This window comes from Varroa destructor, unplaced genomic scaffold (genome assembly GCF_002443255.2).
Source record: "Varroa destructor unplaced genomic scaffold, Vdes_3.0 BEIS01000001.1, whole genome shotgun sequence".
In the NCBI taxonomy this organism is placed as follows: domain Eukaryota; kingdom Metazoa; phylum Arthropoda; class Arachnida; order Mesostigmata; family Varroidae; genus Varroa; species Varroa destructor.
This window is the reverse complement of record NW_019211454.1, coordinates 56,996,785-57,013,326: the sequence shown is the minus strand read 5'-3', so window position 1 is coordinate 57,013,326 and position 16,542 is coordinate 56,996,785. Positions and strand designations below refer to the sequence as shown.

The 16,542-nt window shown below is 41.1% G+C and overlaps 2 protein-coding genes across 8 annotated transcripts in view; one reads left to right on the top strand and one right to left on the bottom strand.

The window, feature by feature from the left end:
• Positions 1–13,511, top strand: part of LOC111243542 (uncharacterized) — a 50,769-nt gene extending 37,258 nt beyond the window's left edge. The window contains exons 2-6 of one of the 4 annotated variants that reach the window (XM_086973968.1): positions 324–436; positions 1,376–1,438; positions 2,424–2,861; positions 3,495–5,724; positions 11,793–13,511. In XM_086973968.1, the coding sequence (XP_086830094.1) occupies positions 397–436; positions 1,376–1,438; positions 2,424–2,542 (222 nt within the window). In that variant the 5' untranslated portion in view covers positions 324–396 and the 3' untranslated portion in view covers positions 2,543–2,861; positions 3,495–5,724; positions 11,793–13,511. Of the gene's footprint in view, positions 1–323; positions 437–550; positions 1,439–2,423; positions 2,862–3,494; positions 5,725–6,497; positions 6,773–7,325; positions 7,490–11,792 lie in introns of those variants that run through there. The other 3 variants (XM_086973947.1, XM_086973953.1, XM_086973959.1) reach the window with 3 other exon arrangements.
• LOC111243540 (uncharacterized) overlaps positions 1–16,542 on the bottom strand; it is a 59,598-nt gene that overhangs the window by 33,678 nt on the left and 9,378 nt on the right. The window contains exon 1 of one of the 4 annotated variants that reach the window (XM_086973869.1): positions 6,005–6,482. The exons of 1 other annotated variant lie outside the window; for it this stretch is intronic. In XM_086973869.1, the coding sequence (XP_086829995.1) occupies positions 6,005–6,032 (28 nt within the window). In that variant the 5' untranslated portion in view covers positions 6,033–6,482. Of the gene's footprint in view, positions 1–5,263; positions 5,388–6,004; positions 6,483–16,542 lie in introns of those variants that run through there. 2 more of the 4 variants (XM_022789286.2, XM_086973856.1) reach the window with 2 other exon arrangements.

The window sequence follows — 16,542 nt, the reverse complement described above, 5'->3', positions numbered from 1 at the left end:
GCTCATTGAAAATTACTACGATACTGAAAAAGCGTCCGTGACCGGATTATGTTCAAATGCTTAGCAGTCGCCTGTGCCTTCGTCAGGTATTTTTCCTTTTCCTGATCCACAGTGGATTCAATTACGAGAGATAAAATTACCTGGAAGGCGAAAATTGCAACGCATTAGCTAGATATAGAGAGAAATCGGTCATCGTTGGCACCTTCTTATGTGTCCTAATTCGGTTGTTTAGACAGCGTGCTTTTAGGTGGCCATCTGCAAACTAAGTAAGTTAACTTGATAAATCAACTTAACTGTACTAATGGCTCTGTATCGTATTATAGCATAGTAGAGGAGAATTAGTGGAACAGTTTAAGGAGCGATGGCTGTCGAAGGAAAGCTTCATTCCGATACCTTATGCAAAAAATATCGCAGAACTCATCGTTTCTATTTCAATGTAAGTATCTATTTTATATTGATTCTAGTGTGTTATCGTTAGTGATAACGAATAAATAGAGAAAATGCCGACGCTCTTAACGTCGGATACCCAATATTACTGGTAAGCGAAAAGGTAAAGCAAATAGCTGCTGATGTATTTGGTAGATACCTTTCTAAAGAAAGGTTAGTTCTTAGCATATTCATATAGACATAGGATAGAAGTTGATTACAAAAAAAAATCATCAATGGGCATATTCATCTTCTGAGCATTCGCATGATGAGCCTGTTGATTCCTACGTACAAGGGGCCCTTTCCATGGTATATCATATGGGTTACTAGTTAAACAACTAGTTTTCTCACTAAGAGTTTAGCGTGGGGCGTTCCTGTCAACTAACTAGAACAAATAATAACATTTTTCGTATTTACTGTTAACAACTATCGTCCGGTAGAGGTATTACAGATATGGCTAATTTTTTATGTTACCCTTATACGCGTACATGTCAAATTTGCAAACGTACACGTCAATAAAAGGCATACAAGCGCCTTCTCCATCGTGAGGTATTGTTAACCGATAAAGCATTGCCAATATGGAGCCAACTACTACATTCGCTTCTTTTCACCATTAATCATTCGGGCTTTAAGGAGCTCTACAATGGCTGCTGTTGAAATTAGTACGGTTTCTTTCGGTTAGTATTTGCTAATCAAGCGCTTCAAATGGCTGAACAGTTCTCCTCGAGACAATATCGGAGGGCGACCAGCGACGATATACCGCTTGCTATTATCTTTTTTCGTAGCCTTAATTCGGTTTTCACTACCTCGTTGCATCTCCTTCAGGTCTCTCAGTTCATTTCTCGATTTCGAATTTACTGGAAATCAACGATCAAAGACATAAGGGATTTCATAGAGGTGAAACTGGTAGCGATGACGCTAGTAACCAGCCTGTTGGTGTTTATCTTAGGCGAGGAGGCCCCGCCAGAGTCGCCAGGGTCGCGGAACAAGGTGTCGACTGGAAAGAGACTGGGTAGGCTGATTCGTCACAGCCTTTCTAATATGGTCACATTCCCGGACAGTAGATACAACACACATATGTATATGTATACGCAGTGTAAATTACCACTTTCGAACGAATCAAGGATTACTCCTCATCCTGCATCGCTATATGCCCGGGGAAGCCAGGTCCCCAAAAAACCGGACGCAAAACAGGCTCGTCGTAACACTAGGAATCTCTCTCTAATTCAAAGGGAAATGTTTCGCCTAATAAAAAAAGATCGACATAGCCCGCCGTTCTTTTAGCTCGGCATATCCTCAGATTTATTTATTATATTAATTGAGTTTTTATTTAGAAATAATAATAATAGTATGCTAAAATACGGATTTTATTGGCAGAGCCGTTGTTTAAGACATTACGCTCAGTGCGATATAAGTGAGTGTCAGTCAAGTAGCTCAATGCATCTGTAAAATAATTTACAGAATTCGTCATAATAACAACTGGTATTGTAAAGTCATAATATTTCACTACAGACCACCACGAGCCCACTGATTCGTATAAAGTCTGTATAACCGAAATCGAACGAGTTGATAATACTTATTAGATGATATCTGCTATTTAAAATCTATTTCTATTGTGGAAATGTTTTTCTTTAGGTGGAAGAATAGCGGTAATAGCGAACGATGGCAAGCTAAAATACTTACAGATTCTTCACTATCTGTCTTTTACCTAGACTTAGCTGTGCTAGTCATAGCTGAAAGTTTTCTTAAATATAACCCAACCAGTAACGCCTGCAAAATTTACCATATCGTATAATATCTAATATGGTTATATCGTACAACAAAGGTCTCGGTAATGTGCACGGACTTCACTTATTAAGCACAAGCTTATTTCGTTATTATCGTTACTTTCCCAATATGCCGCTGGCTTCGATCGATCTTAGAAACATCAACGGCAAGGAAAAACCTCACTTATGTCTCAAAAAATGTTGATACTCTGTAATACTTTGCTCTTACAGAAACTGCTGTTCTACCTGTCCTTTCATCCTATTCTCCGCCTACCACTTTTCGTTACGTTCTCCACTTGCAATTTTTCCGCATGGCGGAAACGTCTCGAGATGAGACGTTTCCGCCATAGCCAGCTACTACTATTTGACGCGAACATTTTTCGTCGGTTGAAGGAAGCAGACGAGAAGCAGATGGAACAAGATCGAAGAACGTGTTACTCAGGTCGTGTTCGCGTGCGTTTAAGAGAGACTTAAATACGAACGACGAGAGAAAAACTCCAAAAATGATTTTTCTAATTTTAGCTGAAAGGTCCAGTCACGACTGGATTCCATCAGCTGTATTTGGCAGCGAAAGAGCGACAACTTGAAACAACGTATGCGTTCGGAACTTGCGTCCAGAACGGCGTTTGCGCAGATGATCCATGCCACGTTATACCTTTTCGGGCCGCGGTAAGCTGCTGGTTTGCCGCGCTGATTACATCGTGTCGTGTGAGGCCTGCCAAGCTATTGGCAGTCCTTTCTGTTGCTAGTGACGCTACTGTTACTATTAGCCAAGTGAAAGCGCACAGAAAATTTCGTAGTTAACGTTGAAAAAACTTGCTTGTGCTTGTAAGAACACGTAATAGGCGGACGAACGACAATTAATGAGCCTTTGTAGATTTCGTATCTGTAGTTTACGGCTGCCTATATGCGATCAGTGTTTTGATGATTGGCATTTTTTACGTATATTAAACACACTTTGCTAACACCTCGATGCCCTGTGCGTTCAAATTCTGTCCGTATCGCTAATACGACATTGGCGTTGCATGTAACTATATTCCCATTGGATATTATTAGTATTATTTTTATGCATAGATTAATGGGTGTATGTGGAATTTTGAAAAGTCAGAACGGAATAGCAACGCCTATATCAGTGACCTTATCGATCATATCGAAACAGATAATGAGCAAGCAACGATTACCACCAACCGTGTAGTAGTATGAGTATATTGAACTGCCAGCCAAATGAAAAGTAATTCAATCGCTGCCAGTGACATAATTAGTCATTCACTTAAAGCAGTTCTTTTTGATTTTATCGATCAGAGACCGGCTTGCTTCTCTTCGTTGTTTTCGTCACACCTATATATCATCACACCCGAAAGACAACACAGCGCAAATCAAGACTAGCTATATCTGACTATGAGCAGTACAGGCGATCAAGGAACAGAAAACCCTCAACAGCCAACAGAACGAATCACCTCGACGTGCGGCGGAACATACATAGAACTGTGTGCATGTACATGTTTGTAGTGGATTTCGTATTAGTTAATATATATCTATACGTACATCGCATCTGGCCAAGCTCGAACAGTAACAGCATGCACAGAGGTGTACTTATTTGAAAAAGTCTGGTATTTCTGTCTAGTCCACTCAGTTTTTGAACAAAAATTATTTTTGTGCTTTCGCATATGCCACTACGTCCGTTGTTGCTGCTACGCAAAGACTATGCCAGTACGTAGATTTATGCCCCGAACATGAATCTGTTAAGTGTTTATTATTTTTGTGTGCGAGATCGTCTATATCTATTTTTCAGAAATTGTCTAATGATGAAGGCGGTGTACGCAGAACAATCCACGTCATCTTGACATGGTGGCAAATGATGGACAACGGTCAATTATGGGTGCCAAAGATAAGGCCCATCATGGCGATAGCTAGGATCAAACAGTTCAGGTTTTTAGACGGGTAGCTTGTAAAATGACATTACAATTACGCCAACAGGAGACAGCTGTAGGTAACATCAGATAGAGGAGAACAAACTTAGGTATCAAATATCGGCAGATAATTGTTAAGTTAGTCCAGAATAAAAACAGCGTAGATGTTTATTCTATGTGAAAACGTAGCACATGGAGCATTCAGTTTTGAATGTTCGCCTTTGTAGCAAAGCAGGCAGAAGAGAAGTAGTGATCATATAGGGGCATTTGTTTATCAGATCACAGGGCAAGAAACCATTTCAATACGAGCTAATTATTTCAACTAGTTCTGCTAGCATGTAGTAGTTAAAGGCAAGACGTTTTCCTAGAAAGGGCAAGACAAACGCTTGGTCTTTCTCCGTAGCGAATTTAGCAGCGACAAGCTTAGTTCTCTATTTGTGCACTTGTAAGGAATCTGTTGTCGTTCTATACAATATGATTTAAACCACACTGTTCAAAACAATTAAATTTTCCCTTGACATCCATCCATGCAGCCTAAGTCTAATCAATTTCTTCTGTAGCATTTCGTGGCATCGGGCAACCTTTCGTTAATTTAGATGGAGTTTTAGCTCAATGGGGGCCTATGCTCTCGGGGACAGTGGCGACGACGGCGACGACGAACTCGAATTGCATCAACACGCTCGTCGCGGCACCGGTGGCGATAAGAAAGAGAGCGCGACGCGGAGTACAATAGACTCTCTCAAACTTGGTCAAACACATTCTCTCTCAATAAGGGGCTGTTAAAGGACAAATCGTTTCGAAGGAAAGGTAACCACAAGCGATACCACCGACATTAAGCATTTTCCTGCTGTCTCATCCGAACGCTGTCGCTCACACCTCGTTCACCCGTTTGCTGATCGGCACCTATTCGAACATGAACTTTGTCCTCTTTAAAGAAACCGCTTATATTCATGGGGGCAATTGCTATTGTAGCTAAAAATGGTGTGCATTCAGCCGGCTGACATACGTACATATGTACCCTTAATTCGTCCGAGACTTTCATAGGACTACTAGCGTTACCGGAGATCAGCACGTTCGCAACGACGGTGTATTTGCGCCCGATAAGGCAGTTTCACAGCCCGTTAAATAACTACTATTTTACACAACTGTTGCAGCACTTACCTGTATGGGAGACAACAGAAAAGCACTGATCGTCAGACCCTTCTAACTTCATCCCCCTCTTCGACTCCTTTTTTTCGACTGAACAGGGCCACAGACCTCTCGCTGTATTATTTCTTTGTGTCATTGATTGAGCTGCGACACATGTTCGTCACATAATTCTTATCGTTATCACAGGAAATGTATCAATCAAGGGATCGACTCTGCGTTGATGTAACATCGTACTGATAGTGACACGTCGTTATTGGTGGTAAAAGACTGGAATTGTCGACTTCCGTGAAACAGGCGTTAGTTGCAGCAACAGCGCGTATAAGTGGGCGCACAAAAAAAAGGAGTCACAATTACCCCAACAAAAGTCGAAAATACTGTTCATAGCCCGCCGCCTCCTCTTGGGCCAGCTTGATACTACACTCGAAAAACACAGGTCTCATGCGCGAGGCATCGTTGTCCCACAGGAAGAATTGGTAAGCAACTTCTGCCTGTAAGACCCTACTGTAGGATTGTAGAACCCCGTGCATAACATTGACAATGTTATGTAGAGATATTTCGATGGCTTATGATCTATTGTATGTTGTTACGAGTACCGGCCAAATAAGAAAACTTCAATAAATTATAATGAAAGTTAGTTGCCCTTTGCTGAGGGTGTCGGATGGGGATCTGCATAATTTACGAAATAAATATTCATTTAGTTGTCTGTTTTCTGTCGACAATGTGTCCCAACTAAACTAATGATAGGTTACCTACATGCTTGTCTTTTCTGAGCTGTGTTCATACAATCTCCACGAACCTTTCCAGACCTGTAAACGACAGCTATGAGAAACGCAGGGAAGGTCGATAGACGAACTACACAGTTTATCTCTGTCACGCCCCGTGACAAGCTATGAAAATGGTAATACGGTCAAAAATCTGTTCGTTCCACACCACAACATGCACATTCTCTAAAAAGAGCACCAATATTCCAAAGTTGAACACTTTACTTCGACGCGATAACTTCACGCGTACCTTCGCGATAGAGCACAACAATGCCTCACGACACGCTGGGTGGTGACTTTTTTCTACAGGTCACTATTAAAGCACTCACTCCGGCTCATATTCAAATGGACTAACTGACTGGTCTGGGGTGTTTCTCAGCGAAGACTAGCTAGCTAGCAGGCCAGCTGGCTGTTAGTATTGCGGTTATATCTGTTTATCGTTATTTAACGTATACCGCCAGCTTTGGCGTCACTCAGTCATCACTATGACCGCGCGACACTATCTTCATCTTGTCTGTCCCCTTAAGCTGCACGGCCCTTACAGTTCTCCAGGTGTGAGTGCTGCAACTCTCCCTCAGATGCAGTGGTCCTTTCCACAGTGTTGGCCCTTACCGACGCCAAAGGGAACTCTTCAGCCAGGGGTCCCATATCTGTGTAGTGCACTAATATTCCGGCAGCTGCTTGAGCCTGGACGACCGGCACGTGCCAATTACGCAATGCAATTAAATGCAACCCTAATGGACATATTGATGGATAATTGGTAAGCCTCTAGGCGGGACGCTGTCGTCGCGCCTACTTCTCAGGATCATTCCCCTAGAAACTGATCGTGCACGGGCCCTGCGGTATGGTCAAGGCTGTGCTAATTTCCGCAGCGATAGCTGTGGAACTATCGCTGCTACAGTTGCTCCCGTGTCATTTCTTTAGCAATAGTGGAGTTGGATGCCGCTTGTGCAGAAAAAAAAGCACCACCTGTTATGGATGTAATGATGCGTATGAATAATTGTTATCTTATGATGACGAAAGTTGTTGACCTTTTGTTTTCTTTGTCGAACACAACAGCATTAGCGAGAGAAAGAATCCGGTTTCTCTATTATGTAATACTTTGCATAGGAAACAAATGCACATCATTAGAAAGGACGGAATTAAAATGGCGGACGAACTCGTGTGTGTGTATATACAACGGCAACCTACTTGCGTTCTTTGCGTCATAAGACTAGAGGGTTCTACCTATGTATACGTGACGTGGCAGTTTATTACATACTGCACGGCTGTAACGAAACGTAACGACTTTTATCGTACTGGCTTTATTTCAGTCCATACGACCATTAGGCCAACACTTACTTCCGTTTGACGTTACGTATGCGTGGAACACCACTCGATGAATGTAGCGTTGACGATTCGCGTTCAATGTGAAGCAGCAGAGTGAAACGTTGCGGTGTAGTATCATCAGCTAATAATTCAGAAGACCATACTACAAGTTAAGCTTTGAGGCACACTGATGTCGTAATGTTAGAGAAAAGCGTCCCACAAAAAGGTCGAAGGTGACATGATTGGGCTAACATTTTGCAGCCACAAAATGTGGCCTAATTTTCACTTTCGATCCTCGTCACCGTTTGCGTTTTCAATTCTAATATAATCTTCAAACTAATGATAATACTAAGCATCATCACAAATATCGTTAAGATTTTTAATCTCGTGTGTTTTAGCTCAATATCACAGGACAATGATGGTCATTATATTATAACAGTGGGTTTGCGAGAGTACGCATACAATTTAAAAGCAAAACAGCCACTCCACGCATAGGGCAACTCTTCTCATCAAAAAAAAGGTATCTATTGCATCTGTATTCTGACCCAGCACTGTCTTATGGGTTCCAAGACATTTGAGTAATTTCTCATTCAGATTTATTTTACGGCTATTAGTCGGGCCTCCTAATAAAAATTTTGTTGAGCCACAGTTAAACGTTTACTTTTTAAGTGTAGACAAATACCCGCCAGGTAACAGGGTTCGATTTTGTATTTATCGCAACTGATATAATATCATTCCTCAGATTTGATGAGGTCGTTTATTTGGACGTGTATTCAGGGCCTAGACAAATTCGAGCATCACTGGATGAAAATTCTAATTGGGGGCAGCCACCACACAATTTCGAATCCTCTGCACTATCATAAGGTATAGACGACGGTAAATTGGGTTGCCCATTCATCTGTTAAACGGACAGAGCACTGGCTTTATCTAGTCGGTTAAAAATTATTTTTTCTACCAGTCTCTTACCTACGTTGAGATGCGGATCTTTTGTATTAGCCCAGGGGATAAAATACCGTGGGCGTTATTTAAACCAGCAAGCTACTCACAGAAGGCTCATTCCTTCCTGTGCTTGAAGGAACATCGAAAGCATTATGAGTTTGGAAATTCTAATGGGACGATTATTGAGTAACGACGCTAGCTAAACTGAGTAGTTCAATTTCAAGGAAAGGATTTTTCTGCACCGCAAGGTTTATACTATACATCTGTTTGAAGAAACGAAGGTCGTCTTTCAATTGTTTTCCTTCGCGCAATTTAGTCGTCAGGTTCGATTTCTCTAAATTAGAACTTGCTGAAACCAACGTAATATTTGCTGGTCGCGAAAAAAGATTTCGGGAGTTGAAGAAATGAATCTTTTTTCGATCTAACTTCAAAAACTAGGGATTCTACTGCAAGATAAGTCGCTGACTGTCTTATGTGTATGGCAAAACGCTACGGATCGTACGGGTGATTGGGATCTTTAAACGATCTTAAAACAAAGTTTGAAGTTGCCAAAGAAGCCTGAAAATTTGTTCGCACATCTAACATTTCAACCTCTTAAAAGAGAACTTAAAAGAGAAAAAACGATTGGCATTGATTCGATGTTTCGTTGTATTCTCCGCTGTGAACTACTGCCATATTATCACGCCGAAACTCCCGCTAAAGTGCGTTCCGCCATTGCCGTATACTTTGACAGTTTTCAAAAACTTTTTTCCGGAGAGACTTGCCGATTCATTTCGCCGTTAAACTCTGTCCCCACGCTGTGTTGCAGATTCGTTTCCAGGTAGATGACATTGGTTGGTAAATGCGGTATGAAACAGGAATCAGAGTACGGATCTAGCTTGAACAGTCAAAGTGAGGTCGCGCGAACGAAACGAATATAGAGCAGCAGGAATCAGCAAGAAGGAAAACTGGAGGGCAAATTTACGTATTATATTATAGCTTCAGCGGTAGAGGAGGTTCCGGCTGCGCTTTGAGTCATGAGAAGAAGACAGGACGGCTATACCACATTCGCAGCCGAGTCAGACGAATGAACTAAAAAAAAAAAAAAAAAGTCTTAAAAAAAGAACCTGATTCGATGTTCTTTCTATCGATAATCGAAACGTTCTAGCTAGCGGCAGTAATCTGACATTACATAGAAATTAACACTTTTAAGCCAAATGTAGTATGCGCTGAGCGTTAGTTAACGCTTACAAAAATGACTCATCGCTAGAACCGAACGTTCGCCAACGCTACAGCCATCCGATATGTTGATCGCTAAGCGATAGCGAGCTCACTCACAGATAGCGTCGATTTATAATGCAAGCTAAAGATGCTCTTTAGCGTGGACGTGTGTGTTTCCTGTGCAATCAGATAAAATTGTTGGCAGTGGAAAGGGCGCCGGTTAATAAATGACAGGCAGACGATTTATGAATGACTGAACAAACAATACTGATATAGTTGTGCCTACAACAGGTGATCGAAGCGTTTACTGGGAGGAGTGTAAAAAAATATTCTTAGCTTTGCTGGTGACTTACCGTATAAACCCGAGGGATTGCGAATCATTGCTGGCTTACAAGTACAGTTTCTGATTGACACGCCTCGTCTACTCGAACGAATCAACCTTGCCGATACACACCCGTTTTTCAATAGTTACGCGCGTGATCATAATGCCAGCGTCTATTTTCAGCCTTCATACAGGCATCATGTAGCTAACGTGATTTAGATACCGAATAAAAAGCATACGACCATTTGTACTCACGAAATTACTGTTCATATACTGATTTAATACGTTGAGAACCACGCCAACGTGTTTCGTTGAAGAGAACAGAGGTAAGCATTTGGTAAAGCAACGTCAGCCGTCCATAAATGAATGTACTTTACTTAATACATTCTCTTATAAATAATGAAGTCACTATGTGATCGTAGCTCAGTCAGTTCGAAGGCAATGATGACAAGTACGGTACGTCGCCAGTCCTAGCCTGCCATGCGGATCCGTAATGCCCGTCTAAATCAGCCGTTTAAGGTGATAATGAGAAAGACACTCGTGAAGGAAAACAAATTTCACTGATCAAAAAAAATCTAAATTCGTTCAACTCTGTCGGGAAAATGACCACAGCAAAGAATGACTAGTCCATCTGCCGCGGTAACGCTCGAAACTAAATATCGCATAATGCTAGAGAATTGCCGCTAAATCAACTTGTCCCTGAGCACTGAATCAGGGCCTGTAGTTTTTGTGAACTTTGGTGGAGTCCGCTCATTCGTTCGACGGTTACCCTTCGAACAAATGGCATATGTAACCCCGTTCGCCCCCCTCAGTTCGCGTTACTACCGCGGCCGCTGCTATGGCAGCGATGCTCATCAACCGATAGGCCTTCTTCTTTAGGTGGCCATGTGATTGTTGTTTTAGTAGTTTTTTTTTTTTTTTTTTTTTTTTATCTCGATAGTGTTGTCGTCGGCGGGCTGGGGGAGGTTGAGCTTTTGCCTAGGGGGCCCCTCAGTAAGATCCATAATACGGTCGGAGAGACAAAAGGTATCCGGATGATTGCTAGTCGCTAAACGTTCGTTGTTTAATACATTAAAGCGCTGTAAGTGAGTTGGCATCACAGTCTTTATTGCGCCCGTAAGTAAAGCTCTTGTTGTTCTTATTATTGGCATCAACAAAACTAACGATCTTACGGAACGACGGCGAGACGATGAAAAACAAATCTTTTCTCTAAACCCAGAAAACTGGCCGCACTTGTACGGTCGTAAGTAACATAACATCGTCTTTAGTAAAATGATATCAGAAATGTTACGGTAAAAATAGACGCAGTCACATAAAATCACTGTATTCTCTAGGGATATATAGAAGAGGTTACATGACAGTCTTTTCGTTGCTGAAAATTAGCTCTACGGCCAAATCTATCTCGATCGCCTCACCCACTTTTTAAACAATACTCGTCTAAGATAATCGAAGTACCGTACTCAAGCTCACTGTTATCTACGGTAGTTTATCAGATTTTTTCTATCTTTGCCACACCAAATACTTAGGTCAAAATCAGCAACAATAAGTACTTTTCATTAGCAATTGCTTATTATAGCAACATGGGCCATCGTTTCTATCGGATGAATTGGGCATACCCTGATTTTCTACTACTGCATTTACTCTGAAACTGGAACGCGTTGACTGATTTCGAGCGTCGTAGTGATTTCGGTAGCTCAGATAAGGCGGTACACATCTTGGGTGGTAATCAAACGGTAAAAAAATAGTAGATAGAATATACAGCATTCTTAAAGTGGAGTACCGTTCGTGTGCCAGCGCGCGTCACCTTAATGGCTTAAATTGTCGTTACGGGGGGGAAGAGGGGGTCGTTCATAGATGAACGCTAAAGTATAGATCAATGATGGTATGAATAAACAGTGTATTACAGTTTACATTATGTATCTGTAACCAGTGAATTAGAGTGATATCCGTGAAGCGTTAAGAAAATTGACATGTGCCATTAATGAAATAATAGCTTTCTATTCTTTCACAGGTAGACCAAGTCTGTCATAATTCAACTGCAGTTTGTACAACGTAACGTAAACTGGGACCACCAAACGTCTACGTTTATGCGTCCACAAATCAGTAAGCGGACTAGTCAAGATTCGGTGCCGTACCCGTGGAACGTAAATCAGCATGACGGGCATCATCTAAAACAACGCTGTTACACGAATGTACTTGGTGGAAGCCTGTTTCACTGATATCTGCCTTCTCCAGCTGTACTTATCTAAACGTCACTATGGGGATACCATGTAAGAGTTAACCCGTGCAATTGGTCGTACTCGTATGGACACACATCTGCATCTGCAATATAACGTTTGCCGTCCGTATAAACTGAGTCACTATTCTACTAACAGTAGGGTCCGTCAGAAATATACGTTCAATGACCTGCTCAAGCCCTTCGAGACAATTGCGGTTCTGATGACAGTGAAAATTCTCAAGCTTAAACATTTCTCTTCCTTAGCTACTTAACGTGTGTCGTTTATAGCGTCAAGAGCTATTACTTTTAAGTGAAACCTTGAATCTAGAACAATGTAGCGTATGTACGGTTCATCACTTACCGATATTATGACTGAATTAATTGAAAACCAAAGTATAGTCAAAACATATGGATAATCTGTTTTCCTTTATATAGTAATATGAAGTAAACTAAGTGCGATACAAAATGAATCCAAATGAATGAGTAAAGAAGCAGCAGCGACCATAACGACACCCAAGAAGTCAGCAACTTACCAAAGTAAATCTTATGAAAATTTACGTTATCGTAGAAAGAAACAACAGGTAGAAAGCCACAGTCATTAGGACGATATTGCCTATATATACAAGGTTGTTGTTTAGTGTTATGTATTGTCGCCGGTAGCGGAAACCTGGCATAGAAACACTTGACAACGTCCTCCGTTATTAAAGTCGTTTCTTTTTAGGAGCTACTTCTGTTTAAAAGAATTTGCACATTGCATTTGATCGCTAGAGAGTTAAAAAGCCCGTAGTTGTGATTCTCTGAATAAAACCGCTAAAGGCACAGGATACCATTTAGAGTATGAGTCCTGATGGAGATCGACGAGACCGGGTGTACCCTAACCTAGCAGATACCCGAAGCTGGGTCCGGAGACATGAAGCAAAACTTCAGCCCGTCTTCGCCACCCTTTATGGGGCATGCAAAACAGGAAAGCGGTTTTAACGGTGGTGTGAACGGCAACAACCTTCCCCACAGACCTCTAAAATGACCCATATTGCCTATTCTATGCTTGGCAGGCGACAGAGAGCTCGCGGGCTCGCCCTAATCCAGTTCTTTTAACGTTAACACCTAATTTATCACTTGCTACTAAATCCTGGTAACTTGCAATCGTATTATGTAAAGCACACCAAGGTTGTTTGGGGTGTTGCAGTTGTCATTTGACTAATATACAGACATCATGATCGCTGCCGTTTCGCTCTATTGATTTCCTCGCCGCTGTTCTATTCTCCTACCTAAATCGACATATTAGCAAAGTCACCCAAATAGGCTGACTGTTGTTTGTTGTCGGCTAACAGCCAAAGCGTGTTAGTTGGCATAATAGTTGGCTATGATGCACTGTTAGTGTCAATATACAAACACTGATCCCCGTACAACCCAGCGTTTTAGTCTGCTTCCCGTTCTTGTCACTCAAGCCTGTTCCAGTATTTGCAGGAATTTTGTATTAATAAAAACATGTTATTTACTGTTGCTTTAGCCTGTGTGGTTTGCTACATATGAAGCGTACATATGCTATATCATGACAAGCCAGCTACGGTGTACAGCCGAGCTGTAATAAACCGTTCACTAATAGCTAAATTACAAATGTACACTGATCTGCATAGAGTCCCACAAAACGATAAGGTACTTTAGGACGATATGAGCATGAGATGATGCAGTTGTAAAAAAACAGTGATAATGTTCAAATAACGTAACAGGATATCTAAAAAAATTAGACGATTCGGATGACGCTAAAGGAATAAGCAGGTAACAGGAACAGCAGTTTCATGCAGGTCTCCATGCGAACCTTATCGCACGCTACGACACAGAATGCTCTACAAAATGGTAGTACGTAATAGCTTTTTTTGGATCACGGTAACGGGTTTACGTTGGGAATTCAAATCCGCACGCAATCGTCGTTATTGAAAGTGTTATTTTTTTGTTTATCCATCAACCGGAACTTATTCGCTAAACTTAGTAAGTTACAGGACTCCTCATCTCGTCTGGCCTCGAGGCCTTTCTTTCTTGTACGGGCTCCAGGCGAAGTATTACATCGATGAAGTAGCTAGAGCAAAAATGTCGTCCTACTCTTGTACGACACGATGTCCCGATATGCCATTGCCTCTAGCAAGCATAGCTTCCATTGTTGTTAGTCTCGTTACCATCTCGGCGGCCTGGCGCGACCTAATTAATACACTTGTATCAAATGCCTATCGCTGTTCTTAATATTCTGCTCCTATTTTAATGCCTAATATATCGTAACCTCTCAATTACTGGAGTGAGATCATCTGGTAAGTGGCGACTCTCTCACCTGCCGATTTCCATTAATACTACACCCTATATATATACACCCTATATATCTCTAGATCTGTAACATTTCACAGAAAATCGTGCTTAGCGCGCCAAGCCAAGTAATAACAATAAGCCTCAAATATCGGACTCGATCAGTGTTGGACTCTAGTTTTCATTATAATTTCATAATAATAATAATTCATTATAACTTGAGATAAATAGCTAAAATACGGTGAAATAAGTTCATATGGACCATTAAAGTATGGACGCCAAAACACACATACATGAAGCTGCTAATAGAATTTGTAACGTTATTAAGGAGCCGTCCTCTAGACCACCGATATATATGTATATATACACGCGTATGTGTGTATGTATTATACTGGTAGACAGGATGACGTCTGTGTCGGTATCGTCAAAGCGACGGGCTTACCGATGAAAGTTATTTCCAGTCACCGGAGTAACAGAAAATGTGCCGGTTGATACTGAAAATTTACGGTGCACGATGATTTAGTGTACCGTACGTGATAACACGACTGAAATAATTTTCTAACCTCTTGCTACATTTCTTAGACAAACATTGAAGACAAGCTAATGTTACGATATCGTTGTCAAGTTGGAAGGTTATCTGTATCCTATTTGTAGTACACTGATATCGTTGACCTGGCCACGTCTATTTTTAGCTATTTCGATGCGTATGCTATAAGATACTCGATCGACACGTAGGTCACGAGCAACTAACGAATTCTCTTAGAGAGATATCTTTCTCCCAACGGAGCTGTAGAGTTTCGGTCAACACGTTCAACTTCAGCTGCTGGAAAAGAAACTACTCCAATAGTCCCAAAGTCATATTCTAACTTTCGTCCATCCATATCCTAAAGCGTATAGCGTAGCTTTGAAAGAAATGTAGCAATGCGACCTGGATCGATTGCTGAAAGGTAAGTGACACGCGGATAGATTTATTATTTTCTAACTGGACGTTCCTTTTCAAGACACTGTACTCGCTGCTTTGAGCCATAGAGCTAAATCGATAATTAAACTAAATGTTTGTCATTACAGTGAACAGATCATAGCAAAAGACAATTTGGTAACAATTTGATCGACTGTCAGGACACAAGCGACCTGTTAAATATCGGTTACATGTTTTTCCTGCACACGTAGCAATGGCCACGTGCAGCGTTGTAGTTCGTCACAGTCTATGACCGATAGCCTTCATTTCTGTGACTACGATACGGAGCACTGGTTTCTTCCATTTTCCACTGCACAATACGTACCGACAAAACAGCGTAACTCATGCTCTGCATGTCGGTAAGCCGAAGGCTCTATTTTTGACCACGTCGGACAAGGGATAACGCTCTAGCAAATAGGAGCAAACAAACCACCATCAAACATTAAAGAAACTGTTTTTTACGAATTATGTATAAAGATTAATTTCAATCAAAAGTGGCCTATATAGAAATTCAGTCGATTAAAGTATAAGCTACTCAGCTAACACGATGAATCTTTCCATGGGCACCTACAGTGAGTCGAACTGAAAATGCTAAATAAAAAAACAAACACTTTTGTAAATAGATCCGAATGTGAGCTTATTCTGAATTCTTTAATGCAGATGCTTTAATATTTTTCATACTCGTATATATATATATATACGAGTGTGAGACATGTTTATATATATATATATATACACATGTATGAAGTAATTCCTTCGCTGTTAGTAGCATTAATAGTAGCGGAAACACGCCAATTAAAAGCAACAATGATCAACGATGTACGAATTAATCAAAGCCGTAGTGAGATTTGATTCAATTATGTACAGCTACTCTGTACAAGCTTAAGGGCAACCTTATGTATATAAAACCTTATGTATATATATTAAAACCTTATGTATGTATGTATATATATATATATATATAGTACGCTTTGGTCACCGTCGCAACTTCTCCCTTCCGCATAAACACTTTCTACAAACGAAACAATAGAATCATCACAACCGTTTACCGATCCGTTCTTGAATACGACATTGTTTTTACTGCGCGCAAATGTGATATCGCATCTAATAATGTTTTTCCATATAGACACGATAGCGCTTATCAATTACAGATGATGTACGTCTGCGCGCAGTATTTGGTGGTCATGGGAATGCGATTCGTATTGAGGGGGGGGGGGGGAGAGACAGAATCGGTAAAAATGATTACCCCCCACCGTTGACTCTTTTCTCGTCATATATACCACCTACTGC